Here is a 21,162-nt window from a genome sequence, read left to right as displayed (position 1 = left end):
GAAGTTGCTAGAAAAGACCATCCGAGAATCACTGGATGTGTTGCGTCTCTCGTTTCGACAATGTAGAAGTCGACAGGCACGATGCAATCTCTTATTCTCAAAGGAATGTCATGACCTATTCTTTGAGACGTTGCATTGGAATCATCAGCTAGACTAATCTTGGCTCTAGTCCTGCGCAGGTGTTTAATACCAAGTCTCACAGCAATTTCCTTGGACATCATGTTAAGACAAGCTCCAGAATCACAAAGCACGTTTTTAAACATTTATCCTCTAATAGAACAAGAGATGAAAAACTGACCTGCACCTTTGAATTTGTGAAGTGTTCGAACAGGTTTACCTCTTCTGGCATGATTGAACAAGTCTTCTATTTCAGGGATTGATTCCTTGCTCTCACAGAAGTAGTGGCCTATCATGAAGTCCTTGCAAGCTCTGGCAAAGGTGATTCCTTCAGGCAGATTTCGAACTACATCATTGAACTCATCGAGCTTCTCCTTGCTGATTTTGTTGGTGTAGTGGCTACATTCTTCAGGTTTTTGAAGGTGGATTTCATAGACAGCTGCTTCAGGTGATGTCATGTATCGAGCTCACATAAAGTATCTATGTATATCCTCTTTAGACTCGCATAAAGTATCTATGTATATCCTGAAAAAGACTTGCAAACGACCAAGCTTCCAAATTTCATCGAAGCTTAGGTGAGCAGGGAATGACCTGACCATATTGTTGAACTCTATGAGCTTCTCCCTACTGATGTTGTTGGTGATCCATTGAATTTCTCCTGAACTGTCTTCTGAGGAATATCTTGCGTTTGGATCTTCTACAAACAACCAATACTCTTCATCTTCAGAGTATTGTTCTTCATACTCATCTTCGCAAGACAAGGCCATGTTGCAGGCCCATGGCTTGTCTTCATCTTCAGATCCTTGGGTGCTGATTGAGTAAACTAGTTGTTGATGGAGGGGTTTAGTCATTCCAGGAGGTGTATCAGACGCACAACTGCTTGTATGAACTGAACGGAGCTGTTTTGGAACGTTTTTTCGGTTGGCCTTGACTACAGGAGACGCGACCGCGGGAAAACGTCCATGGGCTGCAGGTAGGTCGAGCACGACCGCGGGAGAAAGCTTCTTGGCTGCGGTCGCAGGCCACGCGACCGCGGGAAAGTGTCTCCGAGTTGATAGTCTACTGTTTCTTGTTCCTTTGCTTCCTGAATGATCTTCTGGGTCTTCTGGCTTGGTGTATTTCCTCCCTGGACTTGAGTATTTAGTTTTGGCTGCTGGAATCTGTTCTCCAAGTCCTTGTATGATCTCCTCAACCTTTTCTTCAACTTCATCAAGAGCATAGACTACTTTGTCCATGGTTGAGTCAAGCTCTTCGGTTTTGTCAATGAATTTGTAAACCTTCTCTAAAACTTCGACTGTGAAGTCATAAGACTCGTTCTTAGCTTCGTTGAGGGCTTTGTCCACATCATCAAGTTTGAAAATCCAGGTCCATCACTTTGTTTTTAGTGTTGCGAAGCTCGTAGGTGTGCGTCGCCTGCTCTTCTTCCATGCTGTCGAACCTGTTAGCGATCATAGCTGCGTCCTTGGTTGCTCGTTCTTCTATTGATTTGACTTGTGAAGCTAGGTTATCGATCTTCTCATTGAAAAGTTTCGATATCCCGTCAATCCTTTCGTTTAGAACGGTTGTAGCCGTTGATTGAGCTTCTATGAACTGCTTGATTACGCCCTCAAGCTGACTCAATCGGTTACTGAGCTGGACATTCTCATCTTGCTGGAGAACCTAGTGAGGTAGGCGATACATAGGTGGTCTAGGATTTATAGGATCCATTGCTTCTGGAATGGAAACAAAATAACCGAAAAAATGGAAATATGCAGAAAAAGGGGTTCTAGAGTCGATTTACCAACCTTTCTTAGGGTTTTGCGGAAAAGAAAACGCGTGCCTTCCCCGAAAACGGTGCCAAAAATTTGATGTGGTGTCTGCGTGAGGGTGTCAAGTTTTACCCTAAATGAAATCAATAGCCGCAAGTGCACAGCTGATCGATTGTAGTACTTAGGGATCGAATCCACAAGGAATGAGGATCTTTCCTGCAAAAGCCTTTGAAAGAAATATAAAGTAAAGAAGTCTAGAACCAGGTGATTTTTGTGAGGGTTTTGGTGGTGTGTTTAAAACGTAAAAACTAATCTTAAAGGGAAAATACGGAAATTAAAATGACCTAATAACTAAACTTAACGAAAACGGCTAAACCTAATTGCTTAAATGAAAATCGATTGAAAGAGTAAAGATACTAGACTAAAGCTTGAATGAAAATCGGTATAAATCTATAGGAGAGAAGGCGCTGGGGTTCAGGGAAGTTTTCTCAGGGGTATGAACGATTCAAAACATTGCTAGAGAGAGTAAATTTGATAAGATCTTAGCTTAAACTTTTCGAACTGGAGTCACGGACGTATGAATACACCACTGTCGTGATCATAGACAACTATCTCTCTCAACCCTGACCAGTAGGTTTCCACTCTGGCCCTGGAAGACAATAGATGCATTATGTTTAAGACTCATCAGCATTCACAAATCGCCCATAGGTAGGTTTCCACTCCTATGTTTGTTTTGCTCTCCCAAACTAGATCTGACATCGGATGAACACTTTCGTGTCACCAAGCATCTGGATCAGATTGTAGTTCATGACGCTACTCTCATGCAGTAAAAACGAATTCAGAAGAAAAAGGTCTAAGATTCGGCTCAATAGCTCATGGAATCATCATCGAACACATATATCCCCATCAAAAATCCCTTAGACCCAACAATAAAACTACTCAGACATAATGAACGAAATCAAAAACATAGTATTAAAAAGTAGAACAAAAACCAAAATTGAAAAAGAAAGAACAAGGGTTCAAGAGACAAATCTCTCTCTCCCTAAAACCTAAAAATAAAGCTTGAAGTAAAATTTCTCTAAAGTATTTCGTCTCTCCTCTTCTCTTTTAAAAACGACCTAAATGATATGTATTTATAGTCTCCAATACTCTCTGGTGTTTAGGGTTCCGGAATTGAGGCTGAGAAAATGATACGGTCTTCAGAAATGGGCCTTCAAACTTGGAGTTAGCTGGCCGCGGTCGGGATGTGTGTGACCGCGGGGAATGGATGGCTGGCAGCGGTCGGGATGCTTGTGACCGCAGGGAATGGCCTGTTGGCCGCGGGTGGAAATGCTCGCCAGCTGGTTTACGGGACATCTTGCTCTTCGCGTATCTTTTGATTGAACCGTTGGATTGCCAAGCTGTAAAGTGTGCTGGAAAGCTGATATTTCCATCTTTGAGATCTCCAAATTTGAGCTGGATCAGACTGTGAGAAGGCCTTCAATCGGTGCAGAACTTCTGACGGTTTGACTCTGAGCTAAAAATCTGGTCTTCTATCCATTTTGTTAAGTTTTTCCCTAAGTTTCCTGAAAAGAGTCTTGGAACTACAAATACTAGAAAAACGTGATAAAAGTACTTGAAAGCAATAGAAAACATAGAAAAAGTATTCTAAACGATCCATAAAAGTGGTCAAAATACGGTGTTATCACAGCTCAACATGCATTTCATTATTAGGCCTATATCGATTAGTTTAAGATTTTCTTTAGTTTTATTTATTTTTTTCTTTTCCCGTAAAAAAACAAAAACCACACAAAAACCTCATGAGTTTATTAAATCGCTTACTTATTCCAGTTTGAAGTTTTTGCAGATTAGACAACCTTCATGTGGATCAACACCCTAAGTACTACTACTACATCGCACGACTGTGTACTTGCAGAAACTAGGGTTTTATAAATTTAAAACTTCATCTACGACCCCCTAACCTTAGCAGCATCACACCTGAGCTAACAATAATGGAACTTCTAGAAGAACTGATGTTTATGCATTTGGTACTCAGTCTGGGCTTAAAAATCGAACCCGCTCGACCCGAACCAAACCGACCCGGAAAAAACAGGTTCGTGGGTTGATTTGGGTTGAATGCAAAAATCGAATGGTTCTAAGATTTATTTGATTTGGTTCTTGGTTTGGGTTAGGGTAAACCCGAGAACCGAAATATAAACGCGCAAATAACAAAAAAACTCTTTGAATTAGGGCTTGACTGGTTTAAACGCAGGGTTGCGGTTGCGAGTGCGGGAGTTTGCGGAAGCGGGAGATTGTGGTTTTGAGCGTTGTTAAGCGGTGTCCACGACTGGTTAAATTTTTTTAAACGGATCCGTTTGCGGAATATTTTTAACTGGCGAACCAGCAAATGTTTTAGCGGTTAAACATAAAATTACCAAAATAAACATCAAAACTAATGATAAGAAAAACATAAAAACTATATTCTCATGCTTAATAGCAAAATCACTAATTCAAAATAAATAATAAAAAAATATAAATAAATACTATTTAATTATTTTAAAAACTAAGAAATTTTATAATAATATATTTTATTTCAATTGTTGGAAATATTACCCCAAATTATGTTTAGTAATTAAAGATTAGTAGAGTTAGGGTTTTATAATTGTTTTTAACGTGATCTTCTATTTTTTTTTTCTAACATGATTTTTTTTATCCAACCGCTACCGTTCGCAACCGAAAACGCTGGCGGGAAGCAGCTTTGAATTTCAGCGGTATAAAACGATACGGAGCGGTTTGCAGCAATTTGTATGACTGTTATAAAACGCAACTAACCGCTGCCAACCGCAAACGCAGCGTGGCGTTTGTGGAGGGTGAACTAATCAACACCTTAATTGCATAAACCTACCCCTGAAAAATGAAAATCATATACGAAACATATATGTAGAAAAAAAAAACATTCAATTTCTTCGCTCTATTTTCCCCCCCCTTATATTAAATCCCAAATTGGAAAAACTTGAAACCATAGTTCAATTTCACGATCACCACCACCATTCTCCTCCTTTATCGTCGTTGATAGTTGATTCGCAGGTAAGTGTTCCTTCTCTGATTCTTCTGTCTTGATTGTTTCTCTTTAATTTCACGATTTGAGTTTTATCTTTCATGTCTGGATTTGGGTTTTGGGTGTTCTTAGAAAGCTGAAAGAAGTTCTCTAATGTTTATGCAGATGGATTCTTCATCACCAACAAAGGATGTTTTTGCTGAAGATGATCACGGAACTACCCTTGCACAGAGAAAAACAAACATAAGCAAGGAGAATCCAAGGAGTGAAACTAGCTCACCTCCGTCGAAGCCAAAAAAAGAAATCTAAGGTCACTAAGAGTAACACAAGGTTACTAGAACTGAGGAGGATGTGAACACCTGCATATGTCATTATTGTGGTAAATCGATTTCCTGTAACACCAAGTGTGGAACTTCGTTCAAGCTTGAAGAAGCATCTGGAAATTCGCAAGGAACATATTGTGTGGGAGGAAACTAGAAAGAGACAGGCAGAATATCATAGTTTTTGAAGATGGAAGTGGTACTCTGCAGTTGTCCAAGGTTTCAGAAGAAGTGGTTAGAGAAGTATCGAATGAGATGATTGTTTTTGGCTGAATTGCCACTTTCATTTATTGAAATTCTGGCTTGGAGACATTTCTGCAATTGTGTGAATCTTCCAAATCCAAAGTCAAGGAGAACAGTCACATTCGTGGGGATGTGTATATTAAGAAGGAATCTGCTATGAGAACGGTGCTTGGTGCAAACAAGCAAATGGTGTCTTTGAAAACTGATATTTGGGTTGCTCCCACAACCAGAGCTAGCTATATGGTCATCACGGCTCACTTTATTGATGTAAAGTGGCAGCTAATTATAAGGAAGCTGATCATAGGGTTTAAGAACATCGACGATCACAAGGGAAATACAATTCGCAGAGTTTTGCTAGAGTGATTGGCTGATTGGGGGATAGAGAAGGTCTTCACAATCACTGTTGACAACGCCACTGCCAACACCAGTGCACCAAGGAAGTTTAAGGAGGCTTTCAGCAGAACAGGTGATCACGCATTGGTTTTAGGAGGTGACCACATGCATTTACTTTCTGTTACTCATATCATTAACTTGATAGTGAATGATGGGTTACATGAAGTTGGCAAAAGTGTATCTGCGATCTGTAATGGTGTTCAGTATGTGAGAGCTTCTACTAACAGAATAAAGACATTCGATCTAAGAGTGGAATCAGCAAAATGTCAAGAGGCAGTTTACCCTTAGAATGTTTACTTCACTGAATTTTGACAAGTGTTACAATGAGATTGTGACTATCGAAACCAACTTGATAAAGCTAAGAACGATCAGGATCCAACAATGAGGACAAAGGCTGATGCAATGAGAGAGAAATCTGATAAGTACTAGGATGATCAGAGATCAATAAGCTTCTAATCATTGCGAGTATCTTAGATCCGAGAAACAAAATAAGGTTTGCTACACTTTATTTTGACGGGATTTATGAAAAAGATAGTCCTGAATCAAGGGAGTTGTCTGATTATGTGACTACGGTTATGAAGAAGTTGTTTGAGGAGTATAGCAGCAAGCTATCTAGAGGTGAGACATCATCTAAATTCACAGGTACTGAGTCTCGGAGTGGTAATTCGATTCAAGATCATGCTACAGGTAATGTCTTTGACAAAAATAGATTTAGATTTTGAGATTGGATATGAAAAATGGATTTTGTGTACAAAAAATGGTAGATGAGTTAGGAACTGAAGATTCAGGTACGAAATTGGATATATGTTTAAAGGAGAAATGTGAAACTCCAAAAAAAAATATATTCGGTACAGATTATGATGTTATGTTTTGGGATGGTGGAAATTGAACCGCTGCAAGTTTCCAATTTTATCCGAGATGACAAGGGATGTGCTTGCAATGCAGGTGTCCTTTATAGCATTATAGTACAAGTGGTAGAATCTTTGACCCATTTCGAAATCGTTTAACCCACTACATGATTGAAGAATGTGCACTGGAGCAATTACTGAAAAGTGAGATTTGTCTAGGTGATAGAGAAGTGATCACTAAAGACACGGATTATACACCTTTCTCCCATCAATTTTGACTAGGCTAAGATCTCTGTAAGAAGAAGAGGAGGAAGAGGCGACAAATCTACCAGAAGCTTTTCTCTGTAAAAGTCCTCAAAAACAATGAGGAGACGGGACGAGGAGAAGCTGAGGAAGAAGCAGTATTCAAGTGCCGATTCCTGAATTCTCTGCTGGTGATAATCAAGGACTTAAGCTTGGAGACGCATCAAAATCTCAATTGAGACTTCACAGGCAGTCGTTAGAGTGTAGACCGGCGTCATCGGTTAGATCGGTGCTTGTATCGTACATAAGCTTTGAGTCTCTTAAAAAACCCTAAAATAGTAAACCCCTAATACTGTTTTCCTTGAATCGGACTCACAAAACGTTATTTACCTTAATAGAAATTTGGGAACTCTCCTTTCTATTGTTTTAATTCTCGGGTTTTTGAATCATAATATTTTGCCTTATATATCTTCAAAATTCAAAACAACAAAAATAAAAACAAACAAAACCAGACGTCAAGATTCAAATTAAACAGGGGATATACGAAGAACGAACCGAATTTTAAGATCAAAAGTACACAAACCACACCATAAGTCAACAAGATCCAGAGTTGTTAATACAAGCATAAAAAAAACCTGCAACTGGTAGTTGAGGTTTCTTTGTTTTAAAAAAGAAAGAAAAGCAAAAGACTAAATTGATTTTTTAAGGTGGTGTACACTTACTCTCTCTCAATACTCCTCCTGTTGGTATTCTCCTTCTTCCTCATCCTCGTACTCGCCTTCTTCATCTGCGGTTGCGTCTTGGTATTGCTGGTACTCGGAAACAAGATCGTTCATGTTGCTCTCTGCCTCTGTGAATTCCATCTCGTCCATGCCCTCACCTGTGTACCAATGCAAGAAAGCCTTCCTCCTGAACATAGCTGTGAACTGCTCGCTAACACGCCTAAACATCTCTTGGATAGATGTTGAGTTGCCGATGAAGGTGGAAGCCATCTTCAGACCAGTAGGTGGGATATCACAGACTGTTGACTTCACATTGTTTGGGATCCACTCGACAAAGTAAGAAGAGTTCTTGTTCTGCACGTTCAGCATCTGCTCGTCGACTTCCTTGGTGCTCATCTTGCCACGGAACATGGCAGAGGCTGTGAGGTAGCGGCCGTGTCTTGGGTCAGCAGCACACATCATGTTCTTGGAGTCCCACATTTGCTGGGTGAGTTCAGGGACTGTGAGGGATCGGTACTGCTGAGATCCTCTTGAGGTGAGAGGAGCAAATCCCACCATGAAGAAGTGGAGACGAGGGAATGGGATAAGATTGACAGCAAGCTTACGAAGGTCAGAGTTTAGCTGACCAGGGAATCGCAGACAGCATGTGACACCAGACATTGTGGCAGATATCAAATGGTTCAGGTCACCAACTGCATAAAGAGAGTGAACAAGTATGTGAGTTACCTCTTAGTCATTTACACACACACACAGGAAAACAAAGATGTACCGCAAAAGCAACACTACATTTTAGAGCAGGTAGTTCAATTTCAGATAACTAAAGGCAGTCAACAATTTTTACTGCTCTATACAAATACTAGATTCTGAGTATCCCTTATGCTACAAGACGTACCAAATAAAATGATGACACTTAACCAGAGAGTAACTCAACGATTTATTTTGGTGATGAGATCAACGAAGATAACCAATAACACATGAGACAGGACGCGTATCTATGCAAGAACAGACCAATGAAACCAGTAGATAGCGAGAGTATCAATCAGGCCAGAAATTGCAAATTGTAATGGCTATACGAAACAATTACCAAATCATTTCACTATCTAGACAAAGCATATTGACCACAGATAAACAAAAAAGCATCACACAGAGAAAGGAGACAGCTCAACAGAACTACACATAAGGATACAGAACCAATGAGACAATGAAAGCTTAGTAGGACTTACAGCTTGGGGTGGTGAGTTTCAGAGTCCTGAAGCAAATGTCGTACAAGGCCTCGTTGTCAAGAACCATGCACTCATCTGCATTCTCAACAAGCTGATGCACAGACAAAGTAGCGTTGTAAGGCTCAACGACAGTGTCAGAGACCTTTGGCGAAGGGAACACAGAGAAGGTAAGCATCATTCGATCTGGGTACTCTTCACGGATCTTTGAAATCAAGAGTGTTCCCATACCAGATCCAGTTCCTCCTCCCAAGGAATGGCAAACCTGAAACCCTGCAGAGCAAAATCCACACAGTTTCAAACTCCATCACTCAGGAAAACAGTTGAACAAAAGCGAAATCAACCCAAAAATCGAATGTATCTTGAAGATTTACCTTGAAGACAATCACAGTTCTCGGCTTCCTTACGAACAACATCGAGGACGGAATCGATTAGCTCAGCTCCTTCAGTGTAATGCCCCTTGGCCCAGTTGTTACCCGCACCAGACTGACCGAAGACGAAGTTATCAGGACGGAAAGTCTGACCGTACGGTCCAGATCTGAGACTGTCCATGGTTCCAGGCTCCAAATCCATGAGTACAGCACGAGGGACGAATCTACCGCAGCTAGCTTCATTGTAGTAGACGTTGATGCGCTCGAGTTGCAGATCTGAGTCTCCGATGTAACGACCGGTCGGATCTATGCCGTGCTCGGCGCAGACGACTTCCCAGAACTTGGCACCGATCTGGTTACCGCACTGGCCACCCTGGATGTGAAGGATCTCTCTCATTTTCGGTGGATGAAGTGATGAAAGAGACGATGATTAAGGATTTTCGCGGATCTGGAATCGAAATCCAAATCCGGAGGAGGAGAGAGAGAGATCTAGGGTTTTCTAGAGTGAAGTGAGTGAGAAGAGGGATGCGTTTTATATAGCAGAGGTAACAACGGGAGCGTATATTATTTTCTTTTTTTTAAACTATTGTTGTGTGTTTTTTTCCTTATTTCCCCAAACATCGGAGGCGCCGATTTGTTTTTTTTTTTTCTATTCGAAATTTCAAAAAGGATACGGTTCTTTGTGTAAGTGTAACCCCCAATTTCAAATTCTTATTTTGTATTTTTTTCGTATGCCTCATCCCTCTATTAATTTTTGTTTTCTCTGTCAGAATAATGGATAAAATATATTTTTTTTATTTATTTTGTAATTAAAAGTGGATAAGCTGAAAAAAATGCTCATATATTAGAAGTGAAAAAAAAAATAATAGAGTAACACATGTTTATACTTATTGACAAAGGAATATAACGTGCTTGGAACAGTTTACCCATAAATATAGTATTGTTTATGGGGCCATAATTTATGTAAAATTGGTAAGAACAACAAAAACCATTAGAAGTTTGGGACAAATTTGAAATTTTACTTTCATCTTTTTAAGAACGAATATCACAAAAGTTGTGGCTTTATAGCATCAACAAAACATATATAACTCGATACCAATAAGGTAAGATAGTAATTACAATCTTAGTTGTTGTTTACAAAAGTTTATAAAACCTTTGCGAACACATGCTCATAAAAGTAAATAGAGATCTTGAAGAATAGAGCGATTTTAAACACAAGAATCATAAGTTTATTGAACAACCAAATGTAAAATAAAATTAAAAGTCATGAGTTTATGGATGATTGTCCTCGAACTGTTTCAAGTAGTGAAAAAATCCTTACTGGATTCATATTTTTCTACTAATGTTGTGGTGATAAACATTATTAAGTAGAATCACAACTTTTGTATCTTGGCGAAGAAATATAATGTATGTAATTCAGTTATTAAATATCCATCAAAACACTTACATGAACTTTACAGTTCTAGTTTTAAAAAAAAACTTTACAGTTCTAGTTGTGACAATGGTATTTCACTAGCAATTGGCATTATAGTTCATATGTGACCAAACAACGTTTTGAAATGAGTCTTTTGAAATTCTTTTTTTTTTTGGTGAGAGTAATTATCAGATCTTGAGGCTTGAAGATTATGTAAAAACTCCAATATAATGTATATAATTCAGTTAAACAAGATTCAGAGAAATAAAGGGATAAACAAAGAGAGTAGATCTGACGCGCTAAAATACTTTCTCGTTAGTAGGCAATTTTGTTCATCCTCGTTTGGACCCCTACGGTCACCGGAGCTCTTCATCGGCACCGCGAGGGGGTCCCCCTTTCTTATCTTGCTTTTGCTCTTCATCGATGGTGCTGGTTGCAAGGAGAAGCTTGAAGAATCGCCATCCTTTCTCTGGTGGTGTTGTGGCGTGGTTCAACCGACGCGGCGAGGTAGCGCTGTGGCGGATACATCGACAAACCGAGATGCTTTTCAGATGCTCTGAAGCTGTTTGAGGATGCGGCGGAAGAGATGTGAAAGGAACTCTGGCGTCGTCGCAACGGTTAGGTGGGTTGCACTACAAGCTGAGGATGGATTCCGCGGTGGTCGTCTCCGATCTATGCGGACTCGCAGTTCTTCACGGCGACGACGGTAAGTTATCTTCCTTGTTGCCCGGAGGCTGTCTTGGATTCTTTGGCTGGATCGAAGGATTGGTTGGTAAAACCGGAAATCGGTGGACTGAAGAGAGTTTCGGTGTTGTGTGATGGTAGATCTCCGCTCAAATTTCTTCGAGACAGCTCATTTTCAACTGTGATTTCTTTTGTCGGATTTTTTTTTCCGAGAAATATCGAGTGGGGATCAGGACTCACTGGCCGGATCTGGAGGCTTGGGTCGGCTCTCAAGCTGATATTGACGGTTGCGATGTGCCGCAAAGCTTGTATTTCATAGCCGCCGGGGCAGAAGTCCATCGGCATAAGAAATCATTCAATTTATTTTTCAAATTCTCTTTTTCGGTGGTGATGTTTTCGATTCTCTCAAATGTTTTCTGGTTTGATTCAGTTATTTTATTTCGGTTATCAAATTGTAAACCAGCTCTGATTCCTGGTTTGGGAAATTTTAATATAATATTAATAAGTTTAAAAAAACAACAAAAAAAATTCAAAGAAATATATTGATGTCTATTTGCAGCCACTTATCAAAGAATTAAAGGAATTATGGTCTGAAGGGGTCAAAACGCTAGATGTTTCTACAAAACAAACGTTTGACATGCGAGCAGCCATCATGTGGACAATTAGTGATTTTCCTGGTCTTGGAAATTTATCTGGTTGGAATACGTATACAGCATTAGCTTGTCCAAACTGCAATTTTGATTCATGTGGACAACGTTTACGCCATGGAAAGAAAAATTGTTTTATGGGTCATCGTCGTTTTCTTCCTCCAGATCATGATTTTCGTCAAAATAAAACTAGTTTTGATGGAAAAATAGAAACCCGATCTCCACCATTGAAGTTGACAGGTGCTACAATTGTTCATCAACTTGAGCAAGTTAACATTATTCTTGGTAAGAAACATGGTTCAGTTGGGAAAAAGAGAGGTCGAGGCGAGGCAGAAATATACAATTCTCAACAATGGAGGAAAAAGAGTATATTTTTTGAATTGCCTTATTGGGAGTTTACTGTGGTACGACATAACTTGGATGTGATGCACATAGAAAAAAATGTGTTCAACAACATAATCTACACATTATTGGATGACCAAAAAAAATCAAAAGACAATTTACAAGCTAGAAAAGATCTTCGTGAGCTTGGGATACGTCCTGATTTGTGGCCCGATGATACCGGAAAGTACCAGACAGCATGTTTTACTCTGAATAATGCTGGGAAAGACATTATTCTAAATGTCTTAAAGGATGTAAAATTCTCTGATGGTTATGCTTCTAACATATCTAATTGTGTTGATGTTAACAATAGGAAGCTATCAGGTTTAAAAAGCCATGATTGTCACATAATAATGCGAGATTTGTTGTCAATCACAGTTCGAAAATTGCTGCCACCAGAGGTGACTTCAGTCATTGTTGAGCTTTGTCGATTTTTCAGAGATATCTCTGCTAAGGTCATTGATATCAATGAACTTGATAAATTACAAGACCGTATTGTAGTGACTTTATGTCGTATGGAGATGTTATTTCCTCCCTCGTTTTTTACAGTGATGATACATTTAATTGTACATCTCACCGACGAAGCAAAAGATGGTGGACCAGTTCAATTTCGTTGGATGTATCCAATTGAGAGGTGAATTTTTCTCATTACATATACATCTATATTTATATATAAGTTGAAACTTACTTGATTTACTCATTTACAGGACTCTTGGATATTTTAAATCATATGTTCGCAATCGTGCTAAACCTGAGGGTTCAATTTGTGAGCAGTATTTAGCTGATGAATGTGTAACGTTTTGCTCAATGTATCTTGATGATATAGAGACACGATTTAATCGTGTTAGCCGTGCTGACGATCGACCTCTGGCTGACACAAGTGTAAGACCAAACTCAGAATTACCTCTTCTTTTTCCAAATCTTGGGAAACCTGTTGGTGCAGGTCACGTTCATACACTTAGTTACGTAGAGAGGTATCAAGCACATCGACATATTTTAGTCAACTGTCATCTACTTGATCCCTTACGAGGGTAAGTCTTTTTCATCAAAGAACATACTTTTTTTTTGTTTTATTGATATATTTTAATAAAAATAATTCGTGTAATTTTCTTTATAAGAAGTTCAAAAATGAGTTGTCGAAGAAATATGGTCGTCAGAACAGGAGGAATCGTGCGATTGACATTGACAGAGAAATGCATCTCCATTTTGCAAAATGGATCAAGGAGAAAGTAGAAAAAAATGAGTTAGATGGTATAAATGATGATTTACGATGCTTAGCTCTAGGTCCGTCTGAGAAAGTTGTGAAGTATACAGCTTACAATGTCAATGGATTTAAGTTCCGGACAACCGAAAGAGAGGCTGACCTGAAAACACAAAATAGTGGTGTTTATGTGGCTGCTGAGACTATGAGTTACGCGAGTTCTCGTGATCTTAACCCAATAGCTGGAGATGTAGCTTACTATGGAAAATTGGTTGAGGTTATGGAGTTAAACTATTATGAGGTTTTCAAAGTTATATTATTCAAATGCAAGTGGGCTGATACTCGATCTAAACGAAGATATAAAACTGACACATATGGTCATAAGTTGCTTAATTTTTCACGCTTGTTACATATTGGAAATGATGAGGAGAATGAGCCTTATATATTGGCTTCTCAGGCTAAAATGGTGTATTATGTAAAAGATCCTTTTGAGCCGGAGTGGGAAATTGCAGTACATTTTCAGCCTAGAGACATATATGATATGGGTGATCTAGATACTTCATAATAGTTTGATGGTGAGTGTTGTTGCTGATTTATATTTTTCAATCTTATGAAATTATATGTTATGCAGATTTTTCAAACTGGATTACGTAGATCCTTCCTCTTATTCGTTTGTATTCTCTAAATGTTCTTAATATCTTCACTGCTTTGTTTGCAGCCATCACCACTCTGTTGATTCTCTCTTCCACTTTCACAACTTGATGTGTTTTCTCTGCTGCTTTTCTTGCTTGCTGGTGATCCAATGCAAAAGATAGAACAAGTTGGTCAACTAATTCTGTAAACACAGATTTCACAAAAAGTGACATTGCAGAGATGTGCAACTCCGAGGACAGAGGAAGCAAAGAATCTGATAGTTTTCTAAATCTGAGTTTATTAATCTGTGTTTGTCGATGCTTTATAAATCTGAGTTTATTATTTTGTTTTAGGAGATGCTTTTCTATTACTTTTTGTATTTTTAAAAAGCTAGTGGAAGTTGAAGTAAGCGCACCACGAACATCGTTTTAATATTATCAACTAAACCTCACACCATATGAACCATACTATTAAAAGACATACCAAATTACCAACAAACTTTTTTGTTTACTAACAAAGATTTAAGATAACTAGAATTTGGTATGGATTCAAAACAAATCGAAATGTTACCTAGTTTTATTTTCTTTCCTCTTTGTTTTCGTTTTTTGTTATAGAAGATTTAAGAAGAGTAATACAGACTCGAAGCTTTTCCACCCCATAAACCAGGAAAAGGAGAGAGAGAGAGATATCTAAGAGGAAATGTTACAGAGAAGAGGAGTTTCACGTGGATTTCAGATCAAGCATGAACAACAGAGACTGAGTCTAGTTCACGGCCGTGAACCCTGAAGCGGTAGATGCAAGTGTGTGATGAGCTTCCATGGTTGGATGTGAAGTCAGCCTTACAGTATTGACAAGTCCCGAGTGAGCTGAATCTGCAATGTCAAATGTCTGTGCGTTGGACCTGTCTAAGTCGTAACTGAACTCTGTAAGGAGCATTGTCTCACTCTCCATATCTTTGTCTTCTAGCCATCCTGATACACGGCAATCCTTTGGCCAGTGACCATCACATTAAGCTCAGACAGATGTTTACATAGAAGAACAACGATGGAAAGCAAAATATGTGGCCAGTGACCATCACATTAAGCTCTGTTTTAAAAAGGACTATCCGAGGATTGAATTTTTTCGTTTTTCCCCTTTGCTTACTGTCTCTGAGATTTATTACGAAGATATCCCTAATCAAAGTACAAGAGAACGTAGTGGATAAATTTAAAGAAACTGCTAAAGCTAAAAGTTTGCAGGGAAGAGTATATGATTGGTGATGATGGTGATGATGAAGGGACAACAACAACAACAAATCCAGACTACTTTCATGATGAGACAAGACCAAACAATCTTCACATGGCCACAACAAGAGCTTCTTCGTGATCATGATGATCAGGTACCAAATCGTGATCGTGATGGACATGTCATGAATAAAACCAAATCGTTCTTCGACCAAGAAGATGTTAAGCCAGTGACCATCAAGAACATGATCAAGAGCGAAGGCCAAGAACCGGAGAGAACAAACGATTTTGATAATCTCTCCTTCTCTCAACTGCCACCACTGCCCACCGTTGTCACAAGTTCAATTATTTAAGTGGGAATTTATTAGTCGTCCAAAATAATTGAATTTTTTTAATTACAATTCCCGCTATTTAATTGATTACAAGCGGGAAATGAATTACGTACATATTAAGTCTTAATAAATAATTATCTATAAATTGATTACCACTAAGTTAATAATATTTAGGGCTTCTTTACTCTCTTTGGAAAACGGCGCTGATCATATCAAAAACCAGAAGTTGCTTAAAATCAAGGTAATATTGTTTGATATTTTTGTGTTTAATCATATCTGTTATATGCTTTTGTTCTGGGTTTGACAGAATCGAAATCAACTTCTAAATCTAGGTTTTAAAAGTTTGTCGTTCTCTGGCCGATTGCTTTTTTGTCTTTGTCGTTTTTCTGGCCGAACTCGCTTAAAAGTACTAAGCTTGATTAACATCTGAACATCTAACGGTGGGCTTTTGATATGAATTAAGCATCAGAATTATCGATGAACAAATTTAGGTGATTAAATCTAGCAGATTTTTGTCACAAATTTTTCTGGCCGATTAAGTCTAGGTGACGTCACCTCTTTCATTTCAGAATGGAGTTTGTATGATTAAACCACTATATTTAGATCTCATCTATACGCAGTTGGATCCAAGCAACATATTTTTATTAGTTTTTTTACTATCTTCCTTTTTATAATCCTAAAAATTATAGTATATTTTAGTCTCGTTTCTAATAAGGATGACTTTGATGAATGATTTGTATTTGCAATTTTATAGAGTAGTTGAAATTTTGTTACGTATATATATTTTGCCTTCACTTTGTTTTTTCGTTGCTACAGATGTTATTGTTAACTAAATATGACTTTTTAATTTAGGTTATGGAGTATTTGCAGTCTTTTAGTGATATTCAGGATTCAGAGACACAAACACCAGATGATATAACTTATGATTCTCCTCCTACACTTGCTCAAGACTGCAAAAGCTTCAAATGGAATGTACAAGTCATAGGTAATGTAAATAGATTCTATAAATATATTATGCTGATTTGAGTTATCTTAGACTAATAATTTTTTTCATAATGTATATAATTGTTAACAAGATACGGCTGGGAACATAGAAGGAAAAATGGTGTCAGCTAGAGATGTTTGGAAATTGCAAAATTGCAAAGTGATAGTACAGTTTGATGGAGATAGCGGTCAACCAGTTGAAGATTCTGGAGGTTTACTTGGATCATGGCTGGGTCAATTAAGTACTGATGTGAATTTGTTACCTATTGACTACACTGAATGGAGATTGGTTGGTGACAACACAAAAAATAAGGTGTGGGATGTAATTCAGGTAATATCTATGTATTTTTATAAATAGTGTTAAAACGTTTTGGATACTTAGATATATTAACTCACAAGATATAAATATTTTTAATTTTAAAAGAATAAATTTATTTTTTAACACTTTAATTATTAATCTGAATAAGGCAGATAATCGATATATAAACTATACCCAAGAATACAGTTTTATCTCAAATAAATACAATCGATAAGTGTACTAAATTAATTGACATTCCATGATACAAAATGATGCACTTAAATATTTAACAAAAACACAATAAATATTTGTATATATATATATATATAAACTAATATTTTTTGATATTAAAAATATTATTAATTTAGATTTTTTATTTTTACTCATAGAATTATTTTGGATGTTTTTAGTACTTATGGATTATTGTTAAAAAATAAAAATATTATACATATGCTTTGTTTAAAATTAAAATAATAGATGATTCCTGAATATATTATTATCAACTATATACATCATAAAAACTACATTAATAATTGTTAAATTGCTTCTTTTAAACTATTTTATGTGGTTTTGCTTGTACATTTGTAAAATAACTCAAATATTTGTGTAGTTTTATTTGAGTTATGAGAAATAATAATTTCTTTATTAATAATTTATTATGACAGCACATTATTCTCGCCACATGGAGATATTGGCTCAAAAGATACATTACTGATGTCGTAAATTTGTAGGCAAAATTTTGGTTTGATAACCCAACGACAAGAAGGAAGTATGTGATGAGTGTTCTAGGGAGCAGATGCAACAGTTTCAAAGGGCGTCTTTGGAAAAATTACAAACGGGATGATCGGACTGAAACGATGCAAAATCGACCCAATAATGTTCCTGAAAGTCAGTGGCATAATTTCGTATGCTTACGATTCACTGAAAACTGGAAGGTATAAATTATTTACTAGATAGACTGTTATATAATATATCAAATATATGTAAATTTTTTTTCTTGAGCTTTCAGAAAATGCAAGAACGGAATACAAAGAATCAAAAGAAGAACACTATGCCTCATTTGTGTGGAAGAAAGAGTTTTGGAAGGAAAAGACGTGCGATTGTAAGTAAACAAACTATATTGTATGTCTCATACATGAGAATTAAATCTAATTATGTATATGATTTTTGCATGTACCAGACAATCAAGACGGGAAAAACACCAAGTCGAGCTGAATTCTTCGTTGCAACTCGTACGAAATCTGATGGAAGTTTTGTATCAGAGGAAGCTAAAACACGTGGGGTTAGTTCAATTCTTAATTGATTCATTTCTACTTTGATAAATTTTCTTTTGATTATGCCGAATATTATACTTTAATTCACTTTCAGGAAGCACTTACAACATTGTTAACCCAAAATCCATCAAGACAAGTCACAGCCAATGTTATAGCTAGTTTGGATGATGAATATGCCCAAGTGTTTGGTCTAGAACGGCCAGGACGAATACGTTGTGTCGGACGTGGACCCACACCTTCAAAGTTATTTGGTAAAACTACTCAAGTAACACCAGAGATAGAAAATTCTGAAGCCTATATTCGAATGAAGACAAATATGAAAGGACTAGAAGAAACAAATAAGTCTATGAGTATGTTCATTCAACAGATACTTGCTGCTCAATCTGGTGAACAGGTATGTCGATCATTTGTAATTTATATTGTATTCATATAATCTATAATTAAAAAAAACTGATATTTTAAAGTGTTTATTTAGGCATCAATTGCATGGACTAAAAATTTTATGGCTGCTTTCAAGAATTTAGCAAATCCTACTAACTCTCAGGTGAATGTAATTTTATTTATTAATTTTATAGGTTTTAAATTTCAGATGATATTCTAATTAGTCTTATTTTGTTGTCTGCTTTTTTATTAGGAAACGGGAGATGATACCAACAGAAATTAGAGAGGTGGTGATTGAAGATTATGGTGGGCATGTTCAACATTAGTTTAAGAACTTTTTATTTAATTAGTTTAATTATGTTTTAAACAGTTTTTTCATTTGGATGATACAATTTATAAGCAATTTAGATTTTCATTGTGATTCAGTTATTAATATATTAATATGCAATTTAGATTCAATTTTTTAATTAATTGATTAAAAATTTTAATATTAATTTGTAAATATTTTTTAAATTTATTAAATTTATTTTTTAATATGCTAAAATGACGTTTATGAATATATTAGATTATCGTCATTTTTCTATAAAATGATGCAAACCACAAGATGCTTATGCATCGATTGTTATATGTGATATAACTATTACGATCATTTCTGGTAACTGATGCTAATTTTTACATCAATTATACACAAATGATATAAATAGTGACATCATTTGTTATAAGTGATACAATTATTAGTATTATTTATTAACAAATGATATATTATTTGACATCATTTATGTTAACCGTAGCAAATATTAACATCAATTACACACAAATGATATAAGTATTGACATCATTTGTTATAAGTGATACAGTTGTTAGTATCATTTATTATCAAATGATGTATCATTTGACATCAGTTATGATAACCGTAACAAATATTAGCATCGATTAAATTAACTGATGTAAGTATTAACATCATTTTCTTGCAAATGATACATAGTAACATCGATTCTAAAACTCGATGTAAAACTTTCTATAACTGATGCAAACTATTTGCATCACCACTTTCAGAATCACTTATTTAAATGATGCAAAATTCTTTTACATCACTTAAAACTGATGTAAACATAAAAAATAAGTGATGTAAAACACTCTTTTTTTGTAGTGTATATACAACAAGAAGCTGGAAGAATATTTCTTTTGTACTCCTAATATTACTTTTTTTTGGATTAAAGATACTCCTAATAGCTAAAATTACGTATTAATGGAAGAACATACTATTATTCACACATATAAATCACAATAATCATTCTTATCATTATTCTATCATATGTCATGTAATTAATTAGCATTAAGTCTATACTTTGTTTATGGTGTCCATGAAAAAATAAAGACATGAAAGCAATAACTTCCATTTCTAAATTTCTCATCACATTTTCACAACAAAACAATGGCGTTTGTAGTAAATAAGAGCGGCGGTGACAAAGTGAGTGAGAGTATGGAGTGGTGCAGGATCACGTGACGAAAGCCCAAGAAACGATAAACACATAATCATTAACAAACAACATTACCAAAGACTAGACGTTACGTTATACAATAAAGAGGAATTTTGGCCCAATTATCTTTCTATCAGTTGTATCTTTCTTTGGTAATAACTGATAAAGGGAGGGATGTGAACAAAATTTCAACAAACTATAAAGGAAAAACCCAACCGAATTAGGTCGACATGGGATGATTTGGTTGTTTTCACTTAAATTTCAAAACCCAATCCCTTTTCGGCAAGAAAAACAACTCTTTTAAGAAACGTAGCCAATCGCACCATTATGTTTATGATTAGAAACTTAAATTATTTTTATTCGATTTAACCTAGTCCATGGCAGAGAGTTATTGACTTGGTCACATCCGATGATACAATCCTCGAACTGGTGATGGATTATAACTTGGGTAGATTAACGAGATCTCTAATAAAAAACCTTTTGGCAAAAACAATGTTATTACATGTAATCCTTATTAAAAATCATGAACGAAAAAAAGGCATTTGTTGTTACACTTACACTAGATTTTATCCCGTGCATTCGCACGAGAATTTTGTTTTAATTAAAATTTGTAATCTAATTTATGTTTTCTTTATAAATATAATTTTTTAAGAAGTGATATAAAACAATTTGTGTTTAGATATAATTTTTTTTATTTTTTCAGTATTATTATGACCATCATGATCATAAAAGCATAATTTTAACCCGGTTATTTTATTAATAAAAAATAACTGTTATTATAAGAATATATTTCTAACACGCTCATTTTATTAATCCGAAAAAACTATTATTATGAAACCATAATTCTAACCCGCCTGTTTATATTACTTTATAATATAAATATTTACTAATTTTGAAGTAATTTTCTCCTAATATTTTGCATGCTTTGATAACCTAACCCACATAAGGCCATAATAATAAAAAAATT

At 36.3% G+C, this 21,162-nt stretch overlaps 2 protein-coding genes across 2 annotated transcripts; one reads left to right on the top strand and one right to left on the bottom strand.

Moving 5' to 3' along the window:
* Positions 1-7,488: 7,488 nt before the first annotated feature.
* On the bottom strand, positions 7,489-9,777 carry LOC18021112 (tubulin beta-2 chain). The gene is made up of 3 exons (XM_006404370.2): positions 9,266-9,777; positions 8,895-9,164; positions 7,489-8,363 (listed from the first exon to the last, which is right to left on the bottom strand). Exons 1-3 carry the CDS (start codon positions 9,657-9,659, stop codon positions 7,678-7,680), a joined length of 1,350 nt encoding a protein of 449 aa, XP_006404433.1. The 5' UTR covers positions 9,660-9,777; the 3' UTR covers positions 7,489-7,677.
* Positions 9,778-15,483: 5,706 nt separating this feature from the next.
* On the top strand, positions 15,484-18,997 carry LOC112087726. Its single transcript, XM_024157598.1, has 9 exons — positions 15,484-15,600; positions 16,630-16,762; positions 16,854-17,092; positions 17,791-17,994; positions 18,069-18,161; positions 18,240-18,341; positions 18,428-18,727; positions 18,809-18,877; positions 18,968-18,997. The coding sequence occupies exons 1-9, from the start codon at positions 15,484-15,486 to the stop codon at positions 18,995-18,997; spliced, it is 1,287 nt and encodes a 428-aa protein (XP_024013366.1).
* The last annotated feature ends 2,165 nt before the right edge of the window (positions 18,998-21,162 follow it).

This window comes from Eutrema salsugineum, unplaced genomic scaffold, assembly GCF_000478725.1.
Source record: "Eutrema salsugineum unplaced genomic scaffold, Eutsalg1_0 scaffold_16, whole genome shotgun sequence".
Lineage (NCBI taxonomy): Eukaryota > Viridiplantae > Streptophyta > Magnoliopsida > Brassicales > Brassicaceae > Eutrema > Eutrema salsugineum.
The sequence above is the reverse complement of the archived record's forward strand: the minus strand, read 5'-3'. Positions and strand labels throughout refer to the sequence as shown.